We start from the raw sequence: 17,494 nt of genomic DNA, 5'->3' as shown, positions 1-17,494 counted from the left end.
TGGCTGAACTGGTCCTCACCCTCAACAATTTCTCCTTCAAATCCTCGCACTTCCTTCAGACCAAAGAGGTAGCCAGGGACACCTGCATGGGCTCCAGCTTTGCCTACCTTTTCGTCGGGTATGTGGAACAGTTCATTTTCCATAGTTACCCTGGCACCATTCCCCACCTTTTCCTCCACTATATCGATGACTGTATTGGCACCATTTTGTGCTCCCATGAGGAGGCTGAACAGTTTATCAACTTCACAAACACCTTTCACCCTGACTTCAAGTTCACCTGGACCATCTCAGACACCTCCCTCCCCTTCCTAAACCTCTCCATCTGCATTTCCAGCAACCGACTCAACACGGACAACTACCTGGACTACACTTCCTCCCAATATTCCCCTCCCTCCCCCCTCCCCATAAAACTGGCTATCCCTTACTCCTAATTACTCTGATCTCCAGCGTTTGCAGTCCTCGCTTTCTCCTTATCCTTATACCATGTTTTTTTGAAAAGGACATAATGTCCTCTGGCATTACCCCAGTTTAACAAAGAGCAAAAACAAATTGCTGGTATCTCTGCAATTTCCATTTTCATGTCCCGCAGTGTCTTGAGTGTATCTAATCAGTTCCTGTTTTCTTATCATAAAAGTCCAGAAAGCCTATCTAATGCCCCAATGTTATCAATTTTAAAATCCTGCAGCAATTAAACTTCTTACTCTTTTGCCATGACATCAGTAGCATTTTCCTCCTTGGTAAAGACAGAAATAAAGTATCCAAGGGTGACTCGTGTAAATTCCCCTTTTGGCACCTAATCAGCCCCAACCCTCCATATGCCACCTTAAATCAAACCAGACATATGTTTGTCTAAACATCTTATGATTATACTTAGATGAATTTTATCAAAGCTTCTCTTTCATAATAAACTTGCTTTGCTGAACACTTACTTTTTCTTCAATCTTCTATCTTTTTCAGCTTGAGTTCCGAGTTTTCCCAGCCCAAGGGAATCTGGATTACCAATCTCTGTGTCAAAAATGCCTGTTGAAAGAAAGTGTAAGGTCAGGGCAACAGGAACAGCAGAATCAATATGCTTAGCCAATTAAGTATAAATGGTATACTGCAGAAATAAAAATGGCATGCTTTTCAATCTTATTTGCTTTGTCCTTGTTAGTTTGAGAACTACTGGAAGGAGCAAATGATTCAATCAAACTCCATCTTAAAGAACACTAAATTATTTATGTTAATGGGTTTCCAGATAGCCGTAACAATTCTGGATTCACACTGATGTGAAATTGCATTTTGTGTGTGAAGTTCAATGAAATTGTGAGTAAGAGATTAGAGGTGTGCAGAGTCTATAAAAGTTCAATATAAGAATGAATTTAACAATGAGGTGGGGTTAGTAGTAGGAGACATACTCTTTGAGAATGTTAAATTATGGTTACATAAGGCACAATTGAAATCCTGGAACAATAGCAACATATGAGAGATAGACCAGTGCTGTAATAAAATTGTTGGCTGTATGAGCTAACGTGCATGTCATTCAATGACAGCGTAACTGTGCTAATAATTTTTCTCAAACTACCCTTGCATCTAACAAGCTAAGTTGGGGCAAGCAAGGCTACTGAAAACAACAGGTCCATGAACTGCATGAGGACTGCTAGCTTCTCCAGACTTTGACGGATGAAACACAGACACAGATTTCCATCTCCTGTGGAAGCATCAATTGGCTAACAAAATGGACAAGATATTTTTGTTTGCAGCTGACCAAATTTTTCTGTGCTTCTTGTGCCATTTTTCTGTGGTCTTTTCATTGTTCAGGAAGGCTTTGGGTACAAAACATGCTCCCCATTATCAAGACCACAGGAAAACTGGATTTGTCCTGTAAATTATTTTTATCTGCTGGTGCAGATTTGGAACCCCTCCCCATTCCCTGAAAAAAAACTTGGTTGGAAAATTCAAGGCTACTGGGAGAGGTTTGCTGAAGAGACAGTGACACTGTGACAAGTAATTGTAAAATGTCTCTATTATAGGCTATAATGTAATGTACTGTGTCTTTAATAAAATTGTCGATCAGCGCTCTGTCCTGCAAAGGTCAGACCATTATATTAAGCATTATTTAAGCATTGACAAGCATTTTTATATGTTTCCTAATACAGGAAGTGCCATAATTCATTCAAATTCCCAAAACAATGTGCTAGCAAACTCTTCTGCCATGTTTGTGATGATATTTAAATATTCTTTTACGTTTTACTTTAAAAAATGTTTCTGCTGTTCAAGTTTTAAAATAAATCTAAGCACTTCCTTCCTTCCAATTGTTTCGAAACAGAAGTATAATGCCATCTGTTATTTCAGATTCAGGGTCTTGGAGCTGCAATTAAATATTGTGAAAGCTTTGGCTATTATGAATGCTTGGAAGAGTTCTATAAGCTCCTCAGAAGTGCTTAGCCCAACAGCTACGAATGACAGAGCCATCTGATAAAAGGTTAATGGTTAAGAACAATTATATTAACAATTTTTCTTCATTGCATTTTCTGAGTATGTGGTTGTTTATATAATTTCACAGCCACTGAAGGGATATTTTTCTATTTCTTTTCAACAGGAGAACAGTTCTTTATAATATTAATGACAATGGTTTCAAAAGAGAATTTTATTAAATTGATGGAAGTTTAATTATTTTTAAACTGCATTAAAATAGCATTCCATTGCTATTTCATAGCTCCTGATGATTGTGCAAATATATACTTGGTGAGTCACTTTGGAAGAAACATGGGGGCATGGAGGGGAAAAGGATGGCATAGGAATATGAGGGGATATAGAGGGAAAATGAGATGTGTTGCAGATCTTAGTGGGTTGGAAAGAACATGGGGATATGACAGACATATGGAGGCAAAGGAAGTTTGACAGGACATGAGGATTGATGGGTCGGGAAAGGGTTGGGTGTCAGGTTTAGATGACATATACAGAATAACATGGGGAGCTGAGCTGCAGTCTCCAAGAACTTATGCAGTCCTTCTAACCAGGCTGCATCTGTATCCATCACCCATCTGCACTCAAAAGACACAACCTGACGCAAAGTGAGTTTAATGTGCATGTTGGAAGTTGAAAAGGGCCTGATGCATGTTTTGGACTTCTGACATGAAAATATCCAATAGGGTAGTATGGAAATAACTCCAGAGAGACTTGAAAAGGACTTCAAACTCACAAAACGAGTTGATTTGGATCTTCTCTGGCATTGCATTATATGGTAAATTTCTTGTGCAGTCACCAGTTCCTCTTCTATTTGTTTTATTTGGACTTCCAGAAGGCATTCGACCTCACAAAGGTCATAAAATAAGAGCCCATGAAGTTGGAGATAGTATATTGGATAGAGAATTGGCTTATGGGCAGGAAACAGCAAGAGTGGATAAAGGGATTCTTTGTCTGGCTGGCGACCTGTAATCAGGAAGGTTCCACAGGGGTCATTGTCTCAGTTTACAATATATATTAACAATCTGGCAAAAGTTAGCAAACTTACCATCTCCAAATTTGGGGATGACAAAAATAGGTGGAAAGGCAAATTGAGAAAGAGAGAGATACAAACAGTTTATAGAGTTATTGATAAATTAATTAAGTGAAGTGAGCAAAAAATTGCCAAATGGAATATAATATGAGAAAACATGGTTATTTATTTTGGAAGGGAGAACAAAAGAACTGAGTCTTATTTAAATGAGAAAGACTGCAGAAAACTGCAACATAGAGTGACTTGGGGGTACTTGTGCATAAACATAGAAAGCTAGCACGCAGCTGCAGCAGGAATCAAGAAAGCTAATGGAATGTTGGCCCTTCAAGAGAGTTGGGGTATGAGAGTGAACAGATCTTACTGAAACTGTACAAACTTGCTGGAGTACTGCGAGCCATTTTGGTCCCCTTATTGACGGAAAGATATTATTGCATTGATTAGATTAGATTAGATTAGATTAGATTACTTAGATTACTTACAGTGTGGAAACAGGCCCTTCGGCCCAACAAGTCCACACCGACCCGCCGAAGCGCAACCCACCCATACCCCTACATCTACCCCTTACCTAACACTACGGGCAATTTTAGCATGGCCAATTCACCTGACCCGCACATCTTTGGACTGTGGGAGGAAACCGGAGCACCTGGAGGAAACCCACGCAGACACGGGGAGAATGTGCAAACTCCACACAGTCAGTCGCCTAAGGTGGGAATTGAACCCAGGCACTGTGGCACTGTGAGGCAGCAGTGCTAACCACTGTGCCACCGTGCTGCCCACCCGTGGTGGCAGTTTAGAGAATGTTCACTTGGATGATCAGTGGTATGAAGGGATTGTCTGATAAGCAAGATCTAAACAGGTTCAGATTCTACTCCTTGAATTTTAGAAGCATGAGTTGATCTCATTAAAACTTATAGGATTCTTAAGGGGCTTGACAGAGTAAATGCTGAGAGGATGTTTTTCCTCATGGGAGAGCCTCGGACCAGAAGGCATAGTTTAAGACTAAGACAAAAATGCATTTTCTCTCTGGGCTAAGAGTTTTTGGAACTCGATGGCAACAAGAGTTTTGGGGGTCAACTCGTTGTGTATATTTAAGGCCAAAATAGATAGATTCTTGATCAGTCGGGGAATCAAGGGTTACATAGAAAACACAGGAAAGAGGTGGTGAGGAATGTCAGATCAGCCATGATCCTATTGAATTGCGGATCAAGGGACTGAATGGCCTACTCCTGTTTTTATTTCGTATGGTCTAAATGCTAGACCTCCATTCAAGTCAGGAGGAGACAGGATTCAGGAAACAAAGGCAAATTAGTGTACCATCTGACAGTGAAATTGCTGTAATCCATTTTTAAAGGAGGTTATAGCAGAGCATAAAATCATAATGTGATTCTACAGCGTCTACTTGGTTTTATGAAAGGGGAATCATCAAATTGACAGAATTATTTGAGGAAATAACAAGGAAAATGGAAAAGGGTATCATGTAAATATGGTGTTACTGGAATTCCAAAGACATTTCATAAGATCCCACATCACACGTTACTACACAAAACAGGATTTCTTGGTTTAGGTGGTAACATATTATCATGGATAAAGGATGTGTGAGGTAACAGGGAGTAAAAATAAATGCCATTTTCAGGGTGGCAAGTAGAGTGCCAAGGTAGTAATGCTGGAGCCTCAGCTACTTGCAATCTATGTCAATTACTTAAATGAAAAGGACTGGAGGAGTGGGAACTCGATTTGTTGATGGACAGGAAGATAGTAAGCTGTAGACAGAAATTTGGTAGATGGAACATAACATGGGAAAATGTTAACATGGCTTATTTGGCAAGAAGAATAAAGAAACCTAAATAGAAACAGACTACAAACTAAATGGTATGAAGAAGTTTTGGTGTCCTGGTACATTGAAACAAAATGAAAAATCATGCAAACTCAGCTAAGCAAGGCAGAAAGAGTGCTGGAGTTCATTGCAAGGGAAATGGAATATACAAGTAAGGAAGTTTTGCTGCAAATGTACCAGGCCTAAGTAACAACATATCTGTAATACAGTGTGCAGTTTAGCCTTCTTATTTGGAAAAGCATATAATTTCATTCAAAACAGTTCAGAGAAGGTTTAGTCAACTCATTCTTGGGAAGAAGAGTTTACCTTATGAAGACAGATTGAACACACTGGATCTAACCGCATTACAGTTTAGAAGAATGAGAGTTGCAATCAAAGAAGCATAGAATCCTTGCCAGCGTGGAAGTAGGTCATTCAGCCCATCAAGTCCACAATGACCCTCCAAAGAATATCGCATCCAGACTCACCCCAACCTCCCCTGTCTCTGGCACCCTGCATTTCCCATGCCTAATCCATCCAGCCTGCACGTCCCTGGACAATTTGTGCAATTTAGCATGGCCAGTCCCCCTAATCTGCACATCTTTGTACTGAAATGAATAAGATTGTGAGACTTGACACAATGGATACCAGGAGAGACTAAGAACTGGAGACACAGTTTTAAATAAACAACTCCTGTTTAAGTTGGAAATGAATATTTTTCCCCTCAGATAAGTGCGTCTGTGTCTCTTCCCTGGATCATTCAATCAATTCAAGGCTGAGTTAGACATATACTTCATCGACAAGGGAAGCATGGGTTATGGTTGTGATTGGAAGGAGTTGCACATTTTAGTGAATGGGTATTTTCCTTCCTGCTATTGTAAACAAGCAAATTTGGGTTACACTTTACGTAAGGCAGAGACTTAGAGCAGCCAAGTTCCATTCTAAAATTTGTCTCCTCACTACTCTAGCAAAATTGTTTCCATTTCAAGCCCAAGAATGCAGGGACCTCTGTAATAAAAGAAGCAATGAATTTAAATGAGTAAACCAGGAAGGAGAATCAGGAATGGAATTCTAAAAATATTGTATTGATTTCATTTTGTGTAAATGCAAAAAAGCATCCAAATCAAAACTGCAAAATTTGAATCGGACCTCCAGACATTATAATGTAGTGACTTTAATGTAAACATGGTTTAGGTGGAGACAAAACTGGGATTATAATGTTCTTGGTTTTAAGATTTTCAGCAGAGATGGGAAGTAAAAACAGTGGTTAGGATATTATAAAGTGTTTCTATTACAACAGTAGAATATAAGGATATTCTACTTTTATCAAGACATAATCTCTACAGATACATTTAAAACAAAAAGGAAGGATACTATTCTGTATAAACTACTGGGAACGTAAAGGTAGTGAGATAAAAGTGAAAATCTGCAGACTATGGAGAGAGGAATTAAAGAATTACAGAATATTACAAGTTTGATCATACATAAGTATTTTTTGATTAGTTTTAAATGAGGAATATTTATTTCAGGTTGCCTCACAGAGGAAATATAGAGCTAATCAGAACTCATTTTTATTAAGGTTTTATGCAAATTGGATCCCAACAAAAAATTGCTATCTCACAAGAAATATCAAAGAATGGCTTAAAGTTAACACTTGAAAATATTCTCACTTATTAGCTCATTCTGATAAATAAAGTGTCATAGTATCTAAAAAAAAACAATTGCAGCAGTTATACCTTTCTAAATTAGGATATCTAAATGGACAAAAAGCTTCTCTCTAGCAATCCAAATTCTCAAGTTTTAAACAAAATTAATTTAAAGGAAGACAAATACATACACAGATTTGAAAATTGAAAGATAATTAATCCACTATAGCAAACTGACTATTGATAAACCAGTTGCTGACCTTGAACCGAGGCCAAATGGTCTTTGTTAAGATGTGCTAACCGTCCTTTCTCTCTTTTGCCAAATAAACGGCCAATAGAAGATTTGATTCCTTTCTTCTTTTGTGCTTTATGAAGTGAGTCTTGACTACTTGTACTGCTATAGTTGCCCATTTCTGCTTCTATCGATGCTGAAAAACTGTAAAGAATCAGTTCAAAGATTTTCATTTTGTCTTATTTCTTCTCATTCAAACTATTACAAATAATGTTTCACATATTGCTGTTGTATATTTCTGCTGATGTTAAAAAGATTTCAGTAAATGTATACAAATGAATGGATCACCAAGCATTACTCTTCATAAATCATGCAATGTCATAAAGTACCAAGAAAATTTCAAAATACAAATATAACTACACTCAAAGTTTTAAAAAAATCAACAATTCATTCGTCCAAACTTTTTCAAACTTAAAAAGATGTAAAATAATTACTTAAAAATATATTTTCTGAACTAAACTCTTAACCATAAGTTCAGTGCGGATAAACAGAACAATTCACAGGAGTGTCTCATTTACATTTATTCCAAAAATAACCTTCCATTAAGCAGAAAAATATGATTCACTAAAACACTTACATTCTGGGAATAATTTAATATAATTCTGTACATTACCCTACACATACAATAAATTTATTGATATACTGATTATACATTATTACATATTACACTTTAACAAATGATGTAATAGGTAAACCTATCAATTCAATTATCAAATCAAGTGATCAGCAAAGATCCTTGTTCTAGATGGCTTACCTACGTACTTCATCATGGTAGGAAGGCAGGGTGTGTGTCATTCTTACTGCTCTTGGTGTTGATGGTGGTGATGTTTCACATTTTATTGTGGCTTTATCTTCACGACCTTCTTCCTGCACAGCTGCAATCTGCAGTAAAAAGAAGCATTAATAATACACTCGTTTCGCTTGTTATTTAAAACTCCTTATATTCATATATTCTGATATTGAAAATAAGAGGAGTAGGCCGTTCAGCCCTTCAAGCCTGCTCCACCATTCATTATGATCATGCCTGATCATCTGATTCAATAGCTTGTTCTTGCTTTCCCCCATATCCTTCAATCCCTTTAGCTCCAAGTGCTATATCCAACTTCGTTCTGAAATCATGCAATGTTTTAGCTGCAAGTGATTGCTGAAAGTTTATTTAAATATGACAAGAATTTGATAACTAACACTTGTTTATTCACGTATGACCATAAATAATCTGAGAATAATACATTCAGCAATATTAAACAAAAAAATGACATTGGATAAGTATGGAAATATCCTTTAAGGTTTATAAATGTGGAACTTAAAGAATAACTATCTTGAAAATCTAAACATACACCTTTCTTATGGAATGTTGTTAATGTAATTACCTTTCTCCGATGCTTCCTTAGGTCACTAGGCTGATGGTTGCAAAACAGCAAAAACATAAATTAGACTGAAGTGCAAAATGCCAGTGAAAATATTATTTCATTTTACAATTTGACATTGAATAAGTGTTTACCATGTGTCATACATAAAAAGCCAATAGAGGTGTTTATAACCAGAGCTTCGAACATGCTTAGGAACCCTGACTCCTAGGTTTTCCATTCAAAAATATCATGTAAGTCTCTATTTTAAGCTTGAACTATGATGATGGCCCATGCTTTCTGTGATCTAAAAAGTTGAAATACACAAGATTTATCTGTCGTTTATCTTATGTGATCATAAATAAGTTACCACAAAAATACATATTAGTGCTATTAAAAACATATGTCAGCATTTGCATTAAAATTTAAAAATAGTGTATTGATTCAGGCGTCATCCCCAAACTCACCAATGTCATGACACCCATACGATCAATGTCTCGAGCAGGGCTACGAGCTCTGAATTTGGGTGTTGAATGTCCACTGATTGGAGGGGAGGAGCTGGCTAATGATGAAGCAGTGACAGAACCTGTAATAGATCTCACTGGATGCATTCTGGCCAAATTTAGACCTTCAAGGCTAACACTACCCACTCGATTCTCAATTTCCTCAGCACGAAGTTCAGTTGATTCTTTTTCCTCCTGAATTAACCTGGAAAATCCACAATGGTTTGAATTGAGAAAGAAAATCATGCATTACTGTGCATACCTATAAAATTATCACATGTGCTAGCAATAGGTTGTACTATTATTAGCTCTAAAGATACATTTTCAATTCATTAAAATGTCGTTCAATGAAGTTCAATTAAATTATCGATACACTGTGCCATGAAGAGCTATAATGCTGACTTATGCCCATTCTTTGTACTGTGAACTCACAAGCTTTTTAATATTCCCCAGAACAGGGGTTTGAGACTTCCAAAGATAATACAACAAAAACCCCAGAAACTGTTATGCAAGTTTTGGTCTGATGGCTCTTGATTTCCTGATGGCGAGCTTAAAACAGGAAAGACACCACGTAAAGGGAGCCTGTAATATCTCATTACTTTGGCATGAAAAAGGGGGAAACAGAAAAGAAAGTAATTTGGGGCAGCAGAAAAATATAAATAATCAATTTAAAAGCTATTAGAAGGTGCAAGAGCCATTCCATTTCTGAAAATGTGAAAATAAAGTCAAGAACTTGATAGAAAATAAAGTCAAAAGCACTAAAAGAAATAGGTCATCAATTTCTAGCAAGTTCATGAATGATTATTTTAAAAGTGACCAATATATGTTATAGAGTCATAGAGGCATAGAGATGTACAGCACGGAAACAGACCCTTCGGTCCAACCCGTCCATGCCGACCAGATATCCCAACCCAATCTAGTCCCAACTGCCAGCACCCGGCCCATATCATTCCAAACACTTTCTATTCATGTACCCATCCAGATGCCTTTTAAATGTTGCAATCGTACTAGCCTTCACCACTTCCTCTGACAGCTCAAACATTCATGTTACACCCTCTGAGTGAAAAAGTTGTCCCTTAGGTCTCTTTTACATCTTTCCCCTCTCACATTAAACCTATGCCCTCTAGTTCTAGACTCCCCCATCCCAGGGAAAAGACTTTGTCTATTTATCCTATCCATGCCCGTCATGATTTTATGAGCCTCTATAAGGTCACCTCTCAGCCTCCAATGCTCCATGGAGAACAGCCCCAGCGTATTCAACGTCTCCCTATAGCTCAAATCCTCCAACCCTGGCAACATCCTTACAAATCTTTTCTGAAACCTTTCAAATTTCACAACATCCTTCTGATAGGAAGGAGATCAGAACTGCATGCAGTATTCCAAAAGTCGTCTAACCAATGTCCTGAACAGCTGTATTTCCTGCTTTTGTGCAGTCTCAATATTTGTCAGTCCTGTGAAGAGCCATGGAAGATTTTCCTGTGTTAAAATGACAAATCAAAAGCAAGCTGTTGTTTTCATTGGTGGAACTGATATATCAAAGGAATTTCGGCAGAGTTTGAAAAGGTTCATTTGGATAAAACATTCAACACAATCAATTTCACTACGAAAATGGAATTTATTGATTTATTATCATGTGTATCATGTTACAAAATACAGTGAAAAGTTTTGTATAGTGTCGCCACTCTCCAGCGCCATCTTAAAACATAGAAAATGCCTACCAAGTTCATATTTTTCCAATATTTTAAGAAGCTCCACACAAGTCAAGCTGTGCCCAAATATCTCTTCCTGAAATGTCCTGTTTATGCTGTTCTGATTTTCTTCTAAGGCACTTATATTCTTATTGAAATAAACTGACCTAGACTATATATTATACACCAAAATGTGGCTCACCATTTAGTTGATACAAGTATGACTCTTAATTGATTGTTTTCCAGACACACTCCCCTTTCAAATTTGTCCCTATTTAAAACTTTTGCAGCTGTTAATATAGTTCAGTGATCACAACTCCTTAAGTTTTAAGATAGCTATATGGATACGTTAGGACCTTGTGGCAAGGTACTAAATTGGGAGGACGGCAAATTACATCAGTATTAGGCAGGAGCTAGAGTGATGATTGAGAGGAGCTGTTATTAGGCAAGTCCACATTTGATATGTGGGAATTGGTTAAAGATATGCTGACGAGAGTTCAGGACCGGCATGTTCTAGTAAGGAGGAAGGACAAATATAGTAAGGTAAGGGACCCTTGAATAACAAGGGAGGTTATGTATTTAGTCAAAAGGGAAAAAGAAGAATACATAAGGTTTAAGAAGCTAAAATTGGACAGGGCCTGTAACAAATGTAAAGAAACCAGGAAAGAACTCGAGCAGGGAATTAGGAGAGCAAGGGGCCATGAAATGATCTTGGCAAGTCAGGTTAAAGAGAGTCATTCTATACATACACTATAAACAAGAGGATACGAGGGAGGAGGTGGGACCTCTCAAGGATAAAGGAGAGAACTTGTGCTTGGAGGCAGAGAATATGGATGCGATCCTAAATGAATTATTTGTGTCAGTATTCACCTAGAAGAAGGATATGGAGAATAGTGAGATGTGTTGGAAAATGTTAATTTGCTACAGCATTTTGAAATTAAGAAATAAGTGGTGTTAGGTCTCTTGAACAGCACAAAAGTAGATAAGTCCCCAGGGCCTGATGGTATCCACCCCAGGTTATTGAGAGAGGTAATACAGGAGATTGCTGGGCCTTGACTAAGATCTTTGTATCCTAGTGAGGTCACTGTAGGACTGGCCAGTAGCTAATGTTGTTCTTCTGTTCAAGAAGGGAAATAGTGACAATCCAGGAAACTAATAGACTGGTGAGTCTCACACGGATGGTTGGGAAACTACTGGAGAAAATTCTTAGGGATAGGATCTATGTGCATTTTGAGAAGCATGGCCTAATTAGGGACAGCCAGCATGGCATTGTGTGGGGCAAGTCATGTCTTAATAACTTGACTGGAATTGTTGAGGAGGTAACGAAGATTATCCATGAAGGTAGAGCAGTGAATGTTGTCTACATGGATTTTAAGAAGGCTTTTGTCAAGGTCCATCATGATAGCCTCAATCAAAATATTAAGATGCATGGGATCCATTGTGACTTGGCGCACAAATTCAGAATTTGCTTGCCCATAACATGCATAGAGTAGTGGTGGAAGATTATTTTCCAGGCTGGAGGTCTGTGCCTAGTCTGTACTGGGACTTCTGCTGTCTGTGATATATATAAATGACTTGGATGAAAATGCCGATGAGGTATGAACTATATGGAGAAGCTATAAAAACTCAGGTTGTTTTCTCCAGAGTGGTGGAAGCTGAAGCGAAACTTGATAGAAGTCCATAAAATTATGAAATGCATAGGTAGGGTTGATGGTTCAGAATCTTTTCCTCCGATTTGAAATGTCTAAAACTAGGAGGCATGCATTTAAAGTGAGATAGAGACAGTTCAAAGAAGATGTAAGGGGCAATTTCTTTTACACAGAGAGTGGTAGGAGTGTGAAACACACTGTCAGGGGTAGTGGTGGAGGTAGATACGATATGGGCATTTAAGAGACTTTTAGATAAGCACATAAATATGCAAAGGATGGAAGGATATGGTCCAAGGGCATTAGTTTAGTTTGACATCATGTTTGGCACAACATCATGGGCCAAAGGGCCTGTTCCTCTGTTGTATTCTTTTATGTTCTATGTATATAATAGAACCCTTTCACGTTGTACCTATTTCTACAACCCTGTAGCAATAAGCATTATCCTATGAATATCGACATCAAGATGTATCTGTCATTCCTCAGGCAATCTGTAAGATTATAGCTCATTAATGAAATATAACATGGCAGATAGACAAAAGAACAGTAGTCACCTTATTTCATTGTTAATAGCATCAAGTTGTTCTTGTAACATCATCGCAAGAGTCTGAGCATCAGAGTGCCCACTAGGTGAAAGCAGATCCATGGAACTAAATATGGTTTCTCTGTCATCGTCATCGATGTCTGACATTTCAGTGTCACTCTCAAATTGTTGGCTGCTCAGCATGCTAATATGTTGAGTTCTGCTCCATTCTTTGTCGCCAATTGTTTGTATCTGAAATACAGAAAAAGTCAAAATTCTACAGTGTTTCTCATAACCTTTAACATAACACATATTCTCAAGGAGGGTCACTGGAATCAACATGTTAATTCTGCTTTGTTTCCAAAGACCCTGCCAGACTTACTGAGTTTCTTCAGCAATTTCTATTTTTAGTTCAGACCTTCAGCATCTGCAGTTAATAGTTTTATTCCTGGTCTCTTCAAGTCTTCCTAGGCTTCTCGGCTGCACCCCAGTGTTGATTGCATACTATCCAACAACCAACCAGGCTCTCAGATTGTTACCTGCACCTCAGAAAGAATTTCTATACAGAGTACTTGTTATGTATTCTAAACATGGGACTTAATAAAAGTACAAGGGAAATCTATTCTTCCTGAGTGATAAACTGCAACCACACACTCTCCATGCCTCTTTGATGGCAATTCTGAGATATCAACCAACTTTTATATATGAAAGCTAAACAGTATTTCTGAAAAATATTTGAACACATTGTCTGTTAAATAGCATTTGTTTCTTTTTTTTAATTAAAGATAAAAGCTAAGAATAGAAACAAATCAAAGAAGCAAAAAAAATTGGATGTGTAGTTTTCTCCTGTATTTTTCCACTCCAAGGTATTTTTATATTTTGTGTATTTATCATGTTTTTATGGTGTAAGAGTTTTTTGACATTTTTGTGTATTTCTATCATACTGCACAATAAGATCATTTAAAAATATGTCTTGCAATTAGATTTGTGTTAAAATGTTGTAAGGTGGGCCATCTTGAGCTTAAAGTCAGGTCTGAAGAGACAAAAAAAAACAACGTTGAACTAAACTAAAATGCACATTCACAACAGACACATACACATACAGACATTTGTCTACAGCAAATGACCTAAACAATATCCATCTCCTGTATTGCTATACCTTGAGACACCCCTGCTAGAAACAAAGTATGATCACATGTAGGTGTCCCTGGGTAGTCAGGGTTAGATTGATAGCCATATCAGATAACTTATTTGAAGGTATTGCATCATATGCCATAAACCAGAGAGAGGAAATTGCACAAAACCATAACTCTCAAGGACATCTCTGCTGCATCTGGAAGCTTTACTCAAACAATCATGGGAAGACATTGGAGTATTTGTTGGCAGAGTGACCATATTCTTGTACATATCACCTCATTAAGAAACTACTACTGTGAGTTTATACTGTTACTCATGGACTTAAGAAGATGGTTATCACAAAGTGGAAACTATTCAAAGCTGCTTCCTGCATCTTTGATAGCCGATATACTAAGGGCCTTAGAGGCTAGTGAGAACCCTATAGAAGAGTCTTCCACATCTGTTAGTAAGAAATCAATTACACACCTTTCCTTCACCTTATCCAATGGTAACTTTATGCAGTTGAAGTCCTTGAAGGCTTTTGAAACTGTTTTCTTTCTGCTTTGACTGCAAATTACATTAGTTTGCTTTGACCATAATGTCTGAAAAATTGTATTTTGAAAAAAAAGGTAAAACATGGTATAAATCATCATCACAGCTTGGTATGGCAACTGCTTTGCCCAGGACCATAAGAAACTACAAAAAGTTGTGAACACAGCCCAGAGCATCATGCAAGCCCACCTCCCATCCACTGACTCCATTGCTACTTCTTGTTGCTGTGGAAAGGCAGCCAACATTATCAAAGACTCCTCTCACCCAATTATAAGCTCTTCCAACGTCTTTCTCAGGCAGAATATATAAAAGCTTAAAACATATGTACTAGCAGGTTCAAGAACTGCTTCTTCCCCACTGTTAATAGACTGCTGAATGGACCTGTCAAATTTCAAATCTAATGTTGATCTTGGTTTTAATGCACTTTCTGTGCAGCCGTAACTTTGTATGCCTCGCTCTGTTCAATCACCCTATGATCTGTATGTCCTTGTATGTATGATCTGTCTGTATTGCATGCAAAACAAAGCTTTTCACTGTACTTAGGTACATGTAACAACAATAAATCAAATCAATATTTTGCTGTAAGTATTCTGATTTATTACTTCAAACTTAATTGAAAAATTCAAGGAACAATAATAATCGTTTTTAGATTATTCAATTATATATTAATTCAAATATAAGGTGCAAACCTTTGGTTCTTCTCTGTGTCCTGCTATACGCCCCTTCTGCGATCTTCTTCGCACTTTGGAAGACCTATAATGGTCAGACTGACTATCTATCAATGAGCCCATGGAATATCGCATATCAGGTGAAGTATCCAAACGTTGCCTGGAAAGTAATAGTTTTTGCATTATCTTGTAGAAAGAATAATGGAGCAGTCTTCTCAGTATTTAAAATTAAATTGTTTTAGTAGAGCAATTGTATTATTTTTATATTGTAAAAGCTGCAATGTTAATGCAAATTACAACAGTTGTATACCCTAGCAATATTTCATTGGCTATGAACTTTTTTTTTGATGTCCTGAGGTCAAAAATGTATTAATTGTAAGTCACTTCTTTCTTTACAGAAAAAAAAATACCCCCCACAATTTACCCAAGAATCACTGAGCAACTAGAAAAATAACTGCAGAGTAAGAAGCCATTTAGTCCATCAAGTTCCACTATGACCGTAAGTGTTGCCTGTTAAAGTGGCTCAGCCTTCATTCCATGAAAAGAAAATCTGTGGAAACACACAGCAACAGCTTTATTTGAGTTTTCTTCTGTCCAGTTTTCTCTCTGGACCCTGAGATAATTTCTTTTGGTGTGTATACGTCTGTAGGTATATTTATCACAAGGTTCTCATGAATTGCTGGCCATTTGGCAGAGGAGAATTTGTGGGCATCTTTCTTCCTCTAGGCCATTTTTAAGGAGTCAGTCTGGGCAATGGGAGCAAAAGACAAGCAGCTTTGTAATATAGTTAGAAAGTTTAGTAAAATCAAAAATTGGAGGTCAACAGGAGTATCAGTGTTCTAGGATGAATTTGAGGTCTTATGCAGTTGGAGTACTTACACAGAAGTTGGCTTACTGTAGGCTTGCAGTTGTAATTGCCTTTTTAAAAAAGAAACAATACCTTATGGCACACTCTTTCTCCCCTATCTGCAACTTTAGCCTGTGGCTCCTTAAGTCCTGGAAGACCTCTTATTGCTACTACAGTGTCAAGAGCTAATTTCTGCCATTAATTGGCCATTTCTTTGAAAATCCTTTTGGGCAGCTATCACCAGGTCCAGTACCAGGTTTGGAATCAGATTTGGTCCCAACATTGGGGTCACGAGAGAAAAGCAATCCCTGACTTACAAAATTAGGTAACACACTGCCATGTGGCACATTCTGGTGATCACATCCCAGCTGAACATTAATTGAGTGATTTCATTCCATCAATGAAAAATACTGAGGACACCTTGATTGCCCATGTAAGCAGTTTATGATATGCAACAAATTCTAGATTTGCTTCTGCTGCTCACTGTCAAAGAATCAAAGAGAAAACAACCAGTGAATCAAATCTGAGAGGCTCCTCTCCTTCTGACTGGTTTCATCAAAATGGATTTAACTGACAGACTAGTCAAGCATGACATAGGCCACCAAGCAGATGTGCTTCTGCGCAGCATATTGTGAAGTCCTGGAGATTCCATGAGCAGATCCCTGAAAGGAATTAGTGACAGAGAAATTCAGGGCTGTGGTGACCTTGATAATGACTGGCAATTCATATTCACCCAGTCCCCTGAAGAATAGATCTTATTCCAAGAGGCTGAAGATTTCAGAGCTAAATTGCCATGGGAGTCTGAGTCTCTTGAACCACTTTTGTTCAGTTGCATTGGGAAAGCTGACAATCTTCTAGGAGAAAGTGAGGACTGCAGATGCTGGAGATCAGAAGAAGGGAATCCTGAAGAAGGGAATATGCCTGAAACGTCGATTCTCCTGCTCCTTGGATGCTGCCTGACCTGCTGTGCTTTTCCAGAAACACATTTTCAAAGCTGATAATCTGCCTGTCGATAATGAGCCATGTGTATGTTCTCCTTACAGCAGAAGCTCTGCGTCCACCCTTTCTGTCCGCTGGTGTCGCACATGATTCAGCAGGAAATAGATGCTGCTGCTAGTGATGGTCCTATGATCTAGAGTGTTTAGTGTTGTTGTCGCTACTGCTCTTCCTCCTCCTGAACCTTACTTAAGACCTAAAGTAGAACTGTGAAAACCATTGCACTGCAGTGAAAGTTGACAACAGAGAAATGTAGATCCAGGTGAACAAATTCCAAGATAGTAGAATTAACTTGCACAAAACTGGAATCTAACTCAAGGACTGTGAAAGCACATGCTCTAAAGAAGCACTGATAGCAAATGCCTTTGACTTAGGCA

At 37.9% G+C, this 17,494-nt stretch overlaps 1 protein-coding gene across 1 annotated transcript in view; it reads right to left on the bottom strand.

Moving 5' to 3' along the window:
• The window catches only part of ppfia2 (PTPRF interacting protein alpha 2), a 506,299-nt gene that overhangs the window by 85,383 nt on the left and 403,422 nt on the right, over window positions 1-17,494 (bottom strand). Inside the window, exons 12-18 of the mRNA XM_060840055.1 lie at window positions 15,296-15,434; window positions 12,970-13,190; window positions 9,046-9,286; window positions 8,603-8,632; window positions 7,987-8,114; window positions 7,201-7,376; window positions 930-1,020 (exon numbers count right to left, since the gene is read on the bottom strand). Of these exons, the coding sequence (XP_060696038.1) occupies window positions 930-1,020; window positions 7,201-7,376; window positions 7,987-8,114; window positions 8,603-8,632; window positions 9,046-9,286; window positions 12,970-13,190; window positions 15,296-15,434 (1,026 nt within the window). The remainder of the gene's footprint in view (window positions 1-929; window positions 1,021-7,200; window positions 7,377-7,986; window positions 8,115-8,602; window positions 8,633-9,045; window positions 9,287-12,969; window positions 13,191-15,295; window positions 15,435-17,494) is intronic.

This window comes from Hemiscyllium ocellatum, chromosome 19 (assembly GCF_020745735.1).
Source record: "Hemiscyllium ocellatum isolate sHemOce1 chromosome 19, sHemOce1.pat.X.cur, whole genome shotgun sequence".
NCBI classification, from domain to species: domain Eukaryota; kingdom Metazoa; phylum Chordata; class Chondrichthyes; order Orectolobiformes; family Hemiscylliidae; genus Hemiscyllium; species Hemiscyllium ocellatum.
Note: the sequence above shows the minus strand (reverse complement) of the source record. Positions and strands in the feature narration are given on the sequence as shown.